This window comes from Anticarsia gemmatalis, chromosome 26, assembly GCF_050436995.1.
Source record: "Anticarsia gemmatalis isolate Benzon Research Colony breed Stoneville strain chromosome 26, ilAntGemm2 primary, whole genome shotgun sequence".
In the NCBI taxonomy this organism is placed as follows: domain Eukaryota; kingdom Metazoa; phylum Arthropoda; class Insecta; order Lepidoptera; family Erebidae; genus Anticarsia; species Anticarsia gemmatalis.
The window spans coordinates 5,095,972-5,111,047 of record NC_134770.1 but is presented as its reverse complement, the minus strand read 5'-3'; the positions used below and the strand labels follow the sequence as shown (position 1 = coordinate 5,111,047).

Genomic DNA, 15,076 nt, shown 5'->3' with positions numbered 1-15,076 from the left:
AGTCATGTGAAGGTTTAGTGTGCCGTCGGATTGTGAAAGGGACATAACACGATTTGTCTACGTTTAGTGTTAGGAGATTTTGGTGAAACCATTTCATAATTTTCCTTAGTGCCGCCTAGTCTACTACTAGTCTCTTAACTAACTAGTCTCTTCTTATTAGTCTTCAACGGGAAATCGGGCATCAAAAAAGAGTTACTTGTCCCACCACGGACATCTAGGACAAAATAGTGCTAGTACCTTCACAGAACTAACGGGATGGGCCCAAAAAAATTTGGACTCACACAAAATTAAATGTTATTTCTGTGGATCGCTTAACTATCACGCGCAGTGAAAAAAAATTAATATCTACCTGAAAATACCTATGGATAAATAAACAATTTGATTTTCATCTGATTTCTTTTGTACATGTTGTCAAAGACAGAGACAGTAGAGACGTAGTTTTTACTAATTCATAGTATGGTTAGTGTCATAGCTGTTCAAGCCGTCCGAAGGCCTTTGATGTGGCTAGACGACTGTTGTCAAAACTAAAAACATTCGGAGTCGAAGTCTTACCTTCCCTTCGAAGCACGAAGACGCTAAGCTCAACCAAGCGGTCACCCACCTATAGAATATCCGCGTGAAGGTTGCTTCACCAACTGTTCGCTTACCGGTGAGTGCTACTCGCTATAAACATTTTAACAACAATCGACTCGTTAGTTAAATAATGGGTAAAATTCAGTAGGTAAGCTAGTAAGCGGAAAATTATTTCGAAATAAAACTAGTGTTTTGTGTAACATGTGCTTTGTTAATTTATTCAGTCATTATATTAATTTACAAAATATTTTTACTCCAATCTCTGTCATGTTTTGAAGTATGTTTCAATGAATTTTTTGTTAAATTCCTGTGAACAAAATAGTATTTCTAGTATTCGTTAAGCACAAGGTCTATAATTTAATAGGGTCCAATGTTGGGCCAGCCAGGGGCAAAAGGGTCAGCTGGGCCTCCAATTATCCGGCCATGGCTCGATATAGGGTCTTCCAAAAGTTTCAGACTTTTGGGGGGCCCCATATCGGGCCATCGGGGCCTAGACTAAACAAATTTAAAAGCTAGATCAGAAGCTTGATTCTCTACTACTATCGAGTCTATCGACTACCGACAACCGGCTTGTCATCGAGAAATTTTGAATGAAAATCTGATCAGCGTCTCTGACGGGCGTCATAGGTACTATTTTTCGCAGTACATTCTAAATGTCAAACTTTCGATAGTCGACAATATTGACTGCATAGAATCGCGCTACAGCAACAGTTAATCAAGTCTTCTCTTTTGCATGTTTTGTTCACTCATTTGATTTGTATGATGTAAGCAAAAAAAAAATACTTGCAAAATTTGATCGACTGACTTCGTTGAACCTTTCCGTTCCGTGCCTGGAAGGACCTAACTCCGCCACTGCTAAGGGCTCAAGCTTGTGATTATTACTACAGTGACGTCATACATACAAACACAAAATAAATCGAAACTAGAGGACGCCCCTTGGTACAATCCTTACAAACTTCCTTTGCTTCATTTAATTTTAACGTCACAATTTAAAAGGTTTTCTTAGACTTACCTTCATCATTTTCTCATAATGCTCACGTATTACACGATCCTGTAATGTCATTTAATTTTTTTGTATACCTTACTGTTAATATAAATTTCAAGCTTTCGATTTTTTATATTAGAAATAGTGATCACGTGATGAAACCTTGCATGCCTAAAAATTTGTTAAATACATTTATTGAGGGGATAAAAAGTCCCCAACCCACGTGGTGGACTCAAGGCCTAACCCCTCCCTAGTTTGAGGGGAGACTCTTGTCCAGCAGTGGGACAGCAATGGGTTAGAAAAAAGGAAGAAAGGATATTATAACAGGTTAATTAAGGAGGTATTACGTCACGTGGGTCCATCTGTCGGTTCTTAAACACTGCTTTCAGTCTATCAGGTTGATAGTAGTCACTTAGAGTCTGATATTCATCGCTGTTCTTAGGTTTTTGTCTTTTCTTGCTACAGCTTCCTTCATCTGAATCATTTTTTTCTTTACAATTGTTTTGATCATTGTCTGAGGGAAAACGGATATCCTTGCATCGAGATAAATCGTTGCAACCCTGTTAAATTCAAATTGTACTTTATTCTGTATACTTGAAATAAGGATATAAATTCGTTTTAGAAAATATTGTAGTATTATTTAATCTGTTGCGCTTTCGTGTCGGGTATCCGTCCCACTGGGCTACCAGAAAGTGGAGGAATAAAGAATGTACCTGAGTATTGTGCACACACTTGGACATTATAAACAAGAACCTGCACCGTTGGTCAGTTTCAATGACATTTGCCTCCGTAGCTGGATATCGGCTAAGCCATTATTGTATTATTAAATCTATGCGTATCATGCTTATCCGATACTGCCTACTCCGTGACAAAGTAGATTAAAAAGAGGCCAAGCAATTTCAATGTTTTACGAAATTTCAGTTTTACAAAATTTCATTTTTACGAACCGTGGTAGCCTCTCAGAGTGTAGAATCTTCCTTGGATTGTGAGACCAATTCAACATAAATTCTATTTCTGTACCACACACTTGACCCTTCTATAAATAGTTCGACTACGCAGTTGGTTAATTTCATACTAACTGACCACCAAGGTCGAATGTCGGTCTACAGGAGATAACATCATATTTGCTAAGACATGTTTCTAGACTGATGGTTTTATCTAGATTCTAGACATAAAAATTGTTTGTTTTACTTACTGCAGTTCTAGCGATTTCACGTAGATGCTATAGTGACAAAATAAATCATAATGTAGTAACACCAATAAATTTTCGAAGTTATGGGTGTAACTAATGTGGATCAGAAATAATTATGAATTCACAGGAATGAAAAACTGTTTTTTCAGGAAGGAAATTTTCAAACCCACATTTGGCCAACTCAGTCTATTCAAAATCTCTCTTTCGCAACTGAAAGAGACTGTTGCCCAACCGTTGACCGTAATAGTGTTTTATTTAACTTTTTAATTAGCTGGTACAGATATGAAATAGTTTTTTCAACAAGGTTAGAAAATAAAACGATCGTTTACAAGTAGTAAGGTTTATTAAAGTTTAAAGTAATGCAAGTAGTTAAATTATAGGAGATGAAGCTTCAGGATTCTTGACATCAGTCCGATGAGCCCTTAGAAAAAAGAAATATACAGTTAAAGTTAAATGGGGTGACATTAAGGACCAATTGACGAGGTTTTACCGAACAAAAGTGAATAATAGTTAAATCAATATATAACTCGATTCTAATTGTTGCTTGAAAGTAGATATTTCTATTGCTTTGATGCCCATAAATGTGACAAAGACAAGATGATACTTAAGAGCTGAAAAAAGCTATGGAACGTTTTTGAGTTGGACAACAATATGTCATTTGATTCAATAGAAAGCCCCCTTTGATTTCCAAAGTGACTAAGTTGATCGTGTACAAGTCACAAGTGTAGCTATTTAGATAATAAGTCCACGCATAATTTGCCAATAGACATCGAGAGTAGATGAAAGTCTTTAAGATGGATACGTCCTAAATCTAAATTATAATAATAAATTATATTTTTTTGCTCCACCTTTTATTTTTTATCTTTATTCAAATATAACTTGATTTCTGATGATCATCTGTTCTCTTATGTATTTAAGGAAACTATATTAAAGACTCTTGGTTTGTCATGGTAACAGCAAGGACTAATGTGCTAAATAAATTAAGATTTACTTAATATTTTATTTAAAGTTGCTACTCGAAAAAATATCTACAAATACAACAATCGACTATATTCCGATTTTTTACCAAAGAGCTTTAGAATGCATGTTTTATTCAGAATACCTATTAAATTCCAGTATGTTCAAAATTGTTGTAAGTCGGGTATCGGACAACAACACAAGGCTTTTTACTGAGTTATCGGACTACTTATATCTATATTAAAAATCTATTAGAAAGTCGTAGGTCTACCAAGTATTATATGTATCATCGCCTGTTAATGTAACATACTTACTTTGTATACACTTCGTTGATGAGAGTCACCATCTTCGGATCTATCGTCCTCCATCTAAAAAAAAGCTGTTTCTTAACTTAGCAGTTCTTAAACAACGTGTTATAACGGCTACTTAAGTAACAGTGTATTACAACCATGATATTACTAAAAGATTGAACGGAGACCTTAGTCTAGGTTTTACGACAGACGTATCCCATATAATTATAGACAAGTCTGTCTTTTTGTAGGTAGGTTGCAATTTATTGTTTGCTAGTATTTTTGTCGAAAGTGTGCGCTTCTTAATATACTATATTATTTTGTAAAGAAATAGTCTCTCTTAAGTCAGTCTCAATTAAGAGCTTAGACTTATTAGAATAACATGAAAATACTTACGTTTCTGACATGATTGATTCTCTTTGCTTTATGATGTTGCCTTCCTCTCTTATGCTTACTTTGGTCCCAACTATCGAAACTTTCATATCCATCGTTATTAGAATGGTCATATTTTTCACCATCTACCAAGTCTCTTTGTATATTCTCATTTCTATCATCATCATCACTGCGCTCATCATCGTCTAAACGGTCATCATCATTATGGCTATCTGACCTGTCATCACTGTCCCATCTGTCATCATTAACACTAGACTCGTCATTTCTATCATCCTCACTCTCGTATCTGTCATCACTTCTTTGAACATCATCCCAGCTGTCATTATCCGACCTATCATCATCTGACCTGTCATCATCGGACCTGTCATCATCTGACCTGTCATCATCTGACCTATCATTATGACTCTTTTCATTATCACCAAATTTATCATCGAGCGAGTCATCATATCTGTTATTACTTTCACTGTCGTTATCAAACCAGTTATCTTCTTCGTTGTTGCTTCTGCTATTGCTAATATAATTTTCGTTGTCCTCCCACTCGTGCTGATTATCAACATGATTGCTATTTTCAGCTCTATTATCGTGATCATCACTCCTATCATGATTATCTCTCCTGTCATGATCCTCATTCCTTTCACTTTCCTCGTTTTGAATCTCGTACCTGTAATCACTCCTAATTAGATATTTCTCATCACTCTCATCACTTCTGTTTATATCATTATTGATATTCTTCCTATGCCTTTCATGAACAGAATTGTCATGATGTATATTATTTCTGTTGTTGCTATGAACACTATTGCTGTCAGATCTGCCATGTTTGCTAGGTCTATGGTGACTGTTCGCATTATTCCTGTTATTTCCATGGTCAGATCGTTCACTAGAATCATGCCTATCACTATTGCTATGATCATTCTCCACCACATACCTGTCACTTTGGTTTATATCATGATGATCATTCTTTCTATTCAATTCATGGTCTGATCTATCATTTTGTCTATTATGATTTCTGTTACGTCTATTCGAGTTATTATTTCTATTATTATGAGATCGTTGTGACCGTTCTTCGTTGACATTGTCTTCGTGATCGTTAGAATTCCAGTTTTCGTGAGATCGTTCAACTCGTCTATTGTCGCTTTCATTTTCTTCTGCGTTATTATTCTCTTCTATATCGTCTTCTGCGTCCCATTGGTTCACGTTTCTGTTTTGTTCTTGCCTGTTTCTATTTGCGCGATGGGAGTTGCTACTTCTTGAATTACGTCTAGCGCTGTTGTCAATGTCAGAATGTTCATCGATTGATGAATGAGATCGTCTGCTGGCGTCGTAATCGTTGTGTCTGGCGACGCGTGGTGGCTTTAAAATAAATATTTATTGTTAATATTAAGAGTATATTTTTTTAGAGGTTGAGTTTGAGACGGAGTCCGAAGGCTAATATAACATTTATATTACATATAGTTTACGTGAATCTACTGTTATAAGAAATCCAATTATCTTTTAGCATAATATAATAATAAGAGAGAAATATTCTACTCGAATGACTTTAACATTTCCGGAAAATAAAAAATGAATTAATGGGAAGTTCAAACAAAATAATAGCATACAAAATAAAAAGTAGGATATCGTATCCTAGATAAATATTACTTAAAATCGCGATATAAAATTTGGTTATCTACGCAATATGTTTTGATTTCCATGAAATTAATAATGGCATTTTGGCAAATAATTTTGGCATTATATGTACATCTTGAGTACTGCTATAATTAAATGAGACTCGACCGTGTCCACAGACAAACTGTTCAAACAGTTTTGTGGACCATAAGTATAAGTTTCATGTAAGAAACACTGTTTTAATAATAATAAATAAATAATAATAATAAAGCGATTCAGACACCACTAGTACGGCGAGAAGCTGATAAGCACAATCTTGGCTCTCTGCCCACCACTTTAAGCACTTACAGTTGATATCCTCGTAATAACTGAGAAAATTTTAAGTTCTGGATAAACTTAAGAGAGAAAATGAGAAAATATGCTTTTGGGAGCCAATGTGTTATGCGTTTTTATTGTTTACATGCGTATGTATACTATATGTATTTTAATGTTTAACTGTTTAGTCAAGCAAATATTGGGTACCACAGACCCAACTGAAGGACATTTTGATTGCCTGCTATTTGTCTTAATCAAAACTTTCGCATGATTTAGGGTTTAAGTAATAACTATTAAAGGTTATTGAACTCAAATTGAACTGTTAGCTGAATTAAACAATTTACGTAAGAATACTAAACAGTAAATAAAGTAAGGCGTGTTATTAGCTAAATATAATAATATATTTTTAGTTAATTCGTACCAAGTCTTCAGAGCCGTGATCTAAATCTTCATTATTTTTGTTTCCTTTATCATTATCGTTTTTTCTACTGTCTTTTACATCCTGTAATAGTTAAGTAAGTATAGTATCAATTACTATAATAATGAAATAAAAAATATATAATAGTTTAAAACTTTACCTCTGATCTTCTATTGTCATCTCTTCGGCGATTTTCTTCTGAATGAGACTGAAACCAGAAGATTTTTTCTAATATCGCTCAATTATTAATTAGTATATTTCGTAAATGGAATGTTTATGATAAATATTTATGTTATAAGGTTTAAATCAATATTATGTTGCGAAAGTTCAGGTTTAATGTTTTGTTGCTCAAGTCTAATAGATAGACATACATACAGTTACTTTAGAATGTATGATAATATATAGTCTAAAAATAATTCAACACGATAAAGTCTTACATTTGATTCCCTGTTGCGTTGTCTTCGACCATCTACTTCTGCGTCTACTTCTGCTTCTACTTCTGAATGAGACTGAAATGAAAACCGAAAATTATTAGTCACTTTCCTAATGTAACTAAAACAATAAGATTAAATATAATATGAAGCCGCACATCTGATCCCCTGTTGTTATGTCTTCGACCATCTACTTCTGCGTCTACTTCTGCCTCTACTTCTGCCTCTACTTCTGAATGAGACTGAAAGAAGAATAATTAATATAAATTAAATTTTTATGATTAATTTATTTTCAAATTAGAATACGTTTGTTTTCAGATAAATTTAGAAAGGATTATTAAAAGTTTTACATTTTCTCTCCTGTTGTTACGTCTTCGAGCATCTACTTCTGCGTCTACTTCTGCCTCTACTTCTGAATGAGACTGAAAGAAGAATAATTAATATAAAAGAAATTTATATTATTCATTTATTTTAAACTAGTATACGTATATTATGTTCAGATAAAATTAGAAAGATTATTAAAAGCTTTACATTTTCTCTCCTGTTGTTACGTCTTCGACCATCTACTTCTGAGTCAACTTCTGAATTTGACTGAAACAAGAACAAACGAAATAATGATGTGAAATAACTTTACGGGTATTTACATTAAATTAACAATGAACTACATCAATAGGTATAAATTACAATTAGGATATGAAACTGTTAATATATGTAGATAACTAGCTTTTACCCGCGACTTCGTTCGCCACCTGAATTTGCCCATGAGAATGCGTCATTTTCCCGGGGTAAAAAGTAGCCTATGTCCTTTCTCGAGTATCAAAATATCTCCATACCAAATTTCATTCAAATTGGTTCAGTAGTTTGGGTGTGATTGAGTAACAGATGGACAGACAGACAGAGTTACTTTCGCATTTATAATATTAAGTATATTATATATTTAATTTAAAATGAATTAGTTCGGAAGTGAAACTGGGGGAGCCTAACTGAGAGACAGATCGAGTCATTAAAACGTCTAACGTTTGATTCCCATTGGTGTTGTCTTCGGCCGTCTACTTCTGCCTCATGTTGGACAGACGGATGGAGAACCAGTTAGTTTAAAAGTTAAATCAGGTATAACATAAGGCCTTACATTTTCTCTCCTCTGGATTTGTCTTCGGCCATCTACTTCTACATCATGTTCTTCGTCTATTTCTGAATTAGACTGAAACAAGAGGTAAATAGTTAGTAGTAATTTGTGTTCATTGTTTGTATGCTTGCAACATAATACTTTTTATAGAAAAGAGGTTTTATTATGTATTTATTATATTATTTACTTTAATATATTCTAATTAGTTATGATGTTTACAAAAACTTACTACGGATCTTCTGTTCTGTCTTCTACGATCTGAATTAGACTGAAACGAGAGTAAAATGACTAGAATTATCATGCGGCTACGTTTGCTTGCTTTGTTCAATATAATTCGTCTATATATTTTCTAACTTCTGCTAAGTATAGCATAAAAATTGCATATTTATTTTTGTTTTTTAGATTGTTGGTATGTAGAGTGATATATATTTTCTTATTTAGAATTAGTTATAAGAATTGATGGTACATATTCTTGTCAAAATAGTTAAATAAGGTATAAAGTCATACGTGTGATCTTTCGCGATTTTCTCTTCGGCCATCTTCTTCCCTTTCCCACTGAAATTAGCACAAACAAAATAAATATTAAGTATATAAAATTGCTTCTAAGATTCTATTGGTAATGTATAGGATTGCAGATTAACAATAGTAATTAATACAGTAATTAGTAAAGCGCTACCTCTGATCTCCCGTCGTTATGTCTTCGACTGTCTACTTCTGAATTAGACTGAAACAAGCAAAAAGAAAATATATGAAACTTTAGTTTTATGCAGAAGCTTTGTCTGCCTACAGTTTTTTCGATAGAGTATTCCAATTTGATTTGACTTGTAATTGTAAAATTCATCTAAATCAATAGATAATACTCTTTATTAATACACGAATAATCTACTTCCCAAATTTATGAAATAAATACATACGTGCGACCTTTCACGATTTTCTCTGCGGTCATCTACTTCTGATTCCCTCTGAAATTAGTACAAACAAAATGTGTTACAACTATACAACTGATTCTATGGTCCGACTGGAAATGTATAGGACTCCAGATCAACAATAGTACATAGCACAGTTTTACCTCTGATCTACCGCTGTTATGTCTTCGATCCTCTACTTCTGAATTAGACTGAAACAAGCATAAAGAAAATATATGAAACTTTAGTTTTATGCAAAAGTTTTGTCTGCCTACAGTTTTTCGATAGAGTATTCCAAGTCGTTTTGACCTGTAAGTGCAAAGTTCATCTAAATCAATAGATAATACTCTTTATTAATACACGAATAAACTACTTCCCAAATCTATTAAATATGAAATATAACCATACGTGCGATCTTTCACGATTGTCTCTGCGGTCGTCTACTTCTGATTCCCACTGAAATTAACACAAACAGAATATATAATAATAAATTTAACCCATTATTATCCCACTGCTGGGCAAGGGTCTCCTCCCGTAATGAGGGAGGGTTTAAGCCTTGAGTCCACCACGCTAGCCAAGTGTGGGTTGGGAAGTCTGCATGCCCTCAATAAATGTATTAAATAAATTTTAGGCATGCAACCCCTCACGTTGTTTTCCTTCACCGTTGAAGCATGTGATGATTATTTTTAATACGCACATAACTTCGAAAAGTCATTGGTGTGTTGCCTCAGGTTCGAACCTGCAACCACTTGCGTGGGAGTTGTCAAACAAAATATATTATATAAAATTGCTTCTACGGTTCGACTGGATATAGAACTGCAGATCAACAACAGCAAATAACACAGTCTTACCTCTGATCTCCTGTCGTTATGTTCTCGACCATCCACTTCCGAATCTTCCTCTGCATTAGACTACAACGAGAAAAACTAAATTTAAATATATCATTATGAATTTACGGGCTAAATTAATAACACATTTTCTTCTAGATCTACTTTGGTAAATAAGGTTTCGATTGGTTCAATAGTTGAGTTTAGACATACAGGGTTACTTTCAAATGTATATTGTTTGTATGTAAACCTGAAAAAATGCTACAACTCATTACATATATCCAATTAATACAAAATAAAACCATACATGCGATCTTTCACGATTGTCTCTGCGGTCATCTACTTCTGATTCCCGCTGAAATTAACACAAACAAAATATATGATATAAAATTGTTTCTATGGTCCGACTGGATATAGAACTGGAGATCAACAACAGCAAATAGCACAACTTTACCTCTGATCTCCTGTCGTTATGTCTTCGACCATCCACGTCTGAGTCTTCCTCTGCATTAGACTATAACAAGGAAAAACTAAATTTGTATACATATGAAATTATTTTGCAGACATTTTATTAATAAAATCAGATTAAAAGAGTAACACATTTTCTTCTCGAATAAGGTCTCGATTGCTTCCATAGTTTAGTTTACACATACAGAGTTACTTTTAAATTTATGGTTTTTGTATGTTAATCTAAAAAAGGTCACGTAATAGTCATTAAAACATACGTTTGATCTTCCTTGGTTTCGTCTTCTGCTGTCTACTTCTGAACGAGACTGAAACAAGTACATACGTATTATAAGAACATTGTATTTTTCGATTATTTTTAAGTAAAAATAAATTAAATATGATTAAGAACCATACGTTTGATCTTCTGCTGTTGCGTCTTCGACCATCTACTTCTGCGTCAACTTCTGAGTCTACTTCTGATTGGGACTGAAAGAAGATCATGCATTATAATATAAGAACATTGTGTTAATCTAGTATTTTATGTATTCACTAAAATATGATAAAAAAGCATACGTTTGATCTTCTGTTGTTGTGCCTTCGACCATCTACCTCTGCGTCTTCTTCAGCATTTCCTTCTGAATGAGACTGAAGCAAGAAGAAATAATACAATTTAATAACGATTTTGTATTACGATTAGATAATTTTTATCCTTGACCCCTCAAGGACAAAAATTATCTAAAATAAAATAAAATTGTATAAAATAGAACATTATTTTCTTATTGCTCTACAGTAGACTAAAGTTTGTCCGCGGCTTCGTCCTTATAAATTCTTAAGCTAGTGTAATCACGATGTTTAAATTGCTAAGTTAATAGTATTAAATATTATATAAAGCCATACGTTTGATCTTCTGTTGTTATGTCTTCGACCGTCTACTTCTGCGTCTACTTCAGAATTTACTTCTAAATCAGACTGAAACAAGAAGAAATAAATAAGATCATTACGCGTTAGTATTACGACTAGATTTTTGTCCAAATAGGGATATAAAACGAAACATTATTTTACTATTGCTCTATAGTAGACTAAAGATTGTTTAAGTCTAAGTTGTTAAGTTATAAATTGTTAAGCTAGTAAACTCACGATGTTTAAAATGGTTAAGTTAATAAAATAATGTAAAACTTACGTTAGACCTCCTGTCGTTACGTCTTCGGCCATCTACTTCTGCGTGTTCTTCTGCATTTACTTCTGATTGAGCCTTAAAATAAGAAGAAATAAAACAATATAATTACGATCAGAACGTTAATTTCATACTCTACAGAAGATTAAAGTTTGTCCGCAGCTTTGCTCTTTTAAATTTATTTTACTAGCTTAAAAGTAAACACGATGTATAAAACGGTTGAATTAATAAATAATGTAAAACTTACGTTAGACCTCCTGTTGTTATGTCTTCGACCATCTACTTCTGCGTGATTTTCTGCATTTACTTCTGAATCAGACTGAAACAAGAAGAAATAAAATATTTATGGCATCACAAAAATCAAAGGTACTTTCAAATTAATAATATACTATATATATTTTTTAAATAAAATAATACAAAGACTTACGACTGATCTTCTGTTGTTACGTCTTCGACCATCTACTTCTGCGTCTATTTCTGAGTCTACTTCTGAATTAGACTGAAACAAAAACCAATAATATTAATTACGCTCAAATATTACATTAATTACGTTCTATAAAGCTGTGATTCGACAAGACAATGCACAATCAGACCCGAAACAACTATTTATGGATCACACAAATAAATTGTTCTGTGTGGGTATCGAATCTACGACCTCCCGACACAATATTAGAATCGTGAAGACCTTAAACACTGCGCCACGGAGGCAGTCAAAAGTTTAATCTTATAAAGCCATTAGTAATTAAACATAAATATTAAAAGCATACGTTTGAACTTCCGCTGTTATGTCTCCGGCCATCTACTTCTGAATCCGACTGAAACAAGAACAAATAGACATCAAATAATATATTTAATTTAAAACATTTCAAGTGTCAGTTTGAAATCCAGGTCAAACGAAAAATTTGACCCGTGGAGTCCCTGTTTCTAAAGAAAAAAAGTTCGTTTCTTGCACAGAAACTTTGTCTCAAGGTTAGCCATTAAACTATAGAAAAAAAAATGTAGTGCATTAGCTTCTCGTAAATTAATCGATTTACAATTTTTTCCTGTACTAACTATCTACGTAACAAATTTTCATCAAAATTCATTCCGTGGTTTTGGCATCATTGAGACACATACAAACATACAGCAGTTATATAATGTTAACTAGCTGACCCGCGCAACTTCGCTTGCGTCACCTAAGAGAAAATGGGTCATAATTTTCCCTGTTTTTGTTACCTTTTTTACTGGTACTCCGCTCCTATTGGTCGTAGCGATGATATATAGCCTATATAGCCTTCCTCGATAAATGGGCTATCTAACACTGAAATAAGTTTTCAAATCGGACCAGTAGTTCCTGAGATTAGCGCGTTCAAACAAACAAACAAACGAACAAAGAAACAAACTCTTCAGCTTAATAATATTAGTATAGATTAAATAATAAAGATTGTTTGGTACCTGTAAATCTCGCCACCATCTCCTCAGTGCATTCTGCTCTGCTCTTTCATTGTCTTGTTCGTTATTATTGTTATGATTGGAATCACTCTGTCAAATTAAAATAACATAAATATTTGTTTAAAAAGTAGCCTAATTTCTTCGACTCAGCAATATGTATTGAATGAGTAGGTATATACCTAAAAAGAACATCTGTAGGCATAGAGTGCTATTAATCTTTTCTAATTTATATAAAAATATTTCTCAATTCCCGAAGTTAGATAACGAGCCTGGTATGTGGCGATAGGGCTCGCATCCATTACATGGGACTAAATATTGTAAATGGCGAAACTTGGGTGTATTTCTTACACCTCTACCCACTCTTGGGCATAACCGACGCGATGCCAATGAAATCAATTTTATACACTCTATAGTATATCTATAGAAATGTAATAATGCCCTACTGGCCAATAATCCGTGTTGACGGTCAGTTTTGTTAGAACTAGATAACTGTGCAGGACTTTGATTATAGTGTCCAAGAGTGTGCATTATACGCAGGTACACTCTCTATTCTCTTTTTCTCAGAACCTCGGTAGGTTGGCTTAGCCGATGCGACCAATGAGAGGTCGGCGGTCGACGGCTTTACGTGCTCTCTCGTATCTACGACCTAACATCCTAACTCTGGGCAATCTCTGAGCAATGAGCAAAACTTAGAAATATTTTTTTGCCCCAATCTAGGATTCGAACCTGAGACCTCGGCACAGTAATCGCAATAGTCACGTGCACTATCGAATGCGCCACAGAGGCATATAATCTACTATACAGAAGAGCGGGTAAAAAAGAAAAACCGCTAAGAAAGCAGTTTCTAACATTACAAAGTTGAAGTTATGTCGTACACAATGATTTATTACGATCCAACTTGCTGTTCATGATTAGTTCACTCAAGAACTTCCCTCTTCACAGTTTGTTGAGGAAATCTTCTCAACTTCTAATATTATTATTCTTTTGAAATTATAACCCAGTGAAAGTAAACAGAATAGACTTTTTGTTGGCTTGGAAACTTGTGCAACTTTGGTAAACAGATAGTCGTAATTCACAGGTATTGATAATAAAAATTTATTTATTTATTATCAATACCTGTGAATTACGAGTCACAGGTATTGAAATGGTTTTTTTTATATTAAAATATAGTAGTAGTAGTAATTATATTGTATGCTAAGTATTTGTTAATTTGGTTATCCACCCAAGTTATGCTTTACCTACACGTTGCGATAATCGAAGCTTTTATTCTTCATCACTATTACAGTCCAACGTACCTATTAGTAGGTAGAGTCCTTAAATTACACGATTTATCTAGATTATAATTAATAATTCTGTGTATTTCCAAAGTAGCTGTACGAAAAGGCCACTGCCGGCTGCACAAGTATAAATTCTGAATTTTGTATACCACCAGCCGCGAAACTTGCTCAAAAGGCTCTCCTCTAAGCTATTGCACTATATTAGATCCGATGCTATCAATTGCAATAGTTAATACGAACGGCTTCTTTTATTAATTTTAACGAAACGCGCGAAAAACATTTTTCTTTTTTTACTCACCGGTGCCGGGGCAGCAATAGATACAGCCAAGCAGAAAGCGAGGATGATAAACCACCTCATTTTTGCAAGCCTAAACAAACGCTGAGGTACAATACTCCATACACACTCCTTATAAATCTACAAGTACCGTAAATAATCGCCATTAATGAACACACTGTCGCATAATTCACCGTGAAATTTCACCTCAAATGTAATCGATATATATATATATTTTAATTACGCATTGTTTTCCAAAAAATTCAATTATTATTTTACGTTCCTAATTATATGTTACTTAGTGTAAACATAAAGCTATTTGTTTAATAGCTATTTTTTTAAATGGAATCAAATATGGCGGGATTTTTATGGTCTGTGGTTAGTTTTTTTTATTGGATGATTTTAATGACATAGTTTTTTGATAGACTTTTTAGTACTTACGGAATAAATGTTGCA

At 33.7% G+C, this 15,076-nt stretch overlaps 1 protein-coding gene across 12 annotated transcripts; it reads right to left on the bottom strand.

Annotated features, from left to right (window-relative positions):
* Nucleotides 1–823: 823 nt before the first annotated feature.
* LOC142984232 (uncharacterized) lies at nt 824–14,804 on the bottom strand. 12 transcript variants are annotated; one of them, XM_076131694.1, is made up of 33 exons: nt 14,645–14,804; nt 13,073–13,159; nt 12,406–12,453; nt 12,066–12,137; nt 11,886–11,957; nt 11,645–11,716; nt 11,362–11,433; nt 11,038–11,109; nt 10,879–10,950; nt 10,743–10,790; nt 10,472–10,531; nt 10,325–10,372; nt 10,042–10,101; nt 9,599–9,646; nt 9,355–9,402; nt 9,200–9,247; nt 8,962–9,009; nt 8,793–8,840; nt 8,515–8,553; nt 8,289–8,360; nt 7,691–7,750; nt 7,510–7,581; nt 7,318–7,401; nt 7,166–7,237; nt 6,889–6,936; nt 6,732–6,812; nt 5,316–5,740; nt 4,394–5,051; nt 4,022–4,075; nt 2,754–2,780; nt 1,906–2,118; nt 1,586–1,624; nt 824–880 (listed from the first exon to the last, which is right to left on the bottom strand). In XM_076131694.1, exons 1-33 carry the CDS (start codon nt 14,702–14,704, stop codon nt 839–841), a joined length of 3,069 nt encoding a protein of 1,022 aa, XP_075987809.1. In that variant the 5' UTR covers nt 14,705–14,804; the 3' UTR covers nt 824–838. The 12 variants fall into 12 exon arrangements, with proteins under 12 accessions (XP_075987809.1, XP_075987798.1, XP_075987799.1 ...); XM_076131683.1 differs by having other exon boundaries at nt 4,394–5,740; XM_076131684.1 differs by lacking the exon at nt 7,318–7,401 and having other exon boundaries at nt 4,394–5,740.
* Nucleotides 14,805–15,076: the final 272 nt, after the last annotated feature.

Bases quoted from the DNA above. Each gene is read 5' to 3' on its own strand.
- LOC142984232 (XM_076131683.1), bottom strand. From the start codon at position 14,704: ATGAGGTGGTTTATCATCCTCGCTTTCTGCTTGGCTGTATCTATTGCT. The intron at 8,841-8,961 runs GTAGCGCTTTAC...TGCTAATTTCAG, and splicing joins ATAACGACGGGAGATCAGAG to TGGGAAAGGGAAGAAGATGG. The intron at 8,361-8,514 runs GTAAGTTTTTGT...CTCTTGTTTCAG, and splicing joins GACAGAACAGAAGATCCGTA to TCTAATTCAGAAATAGACGA.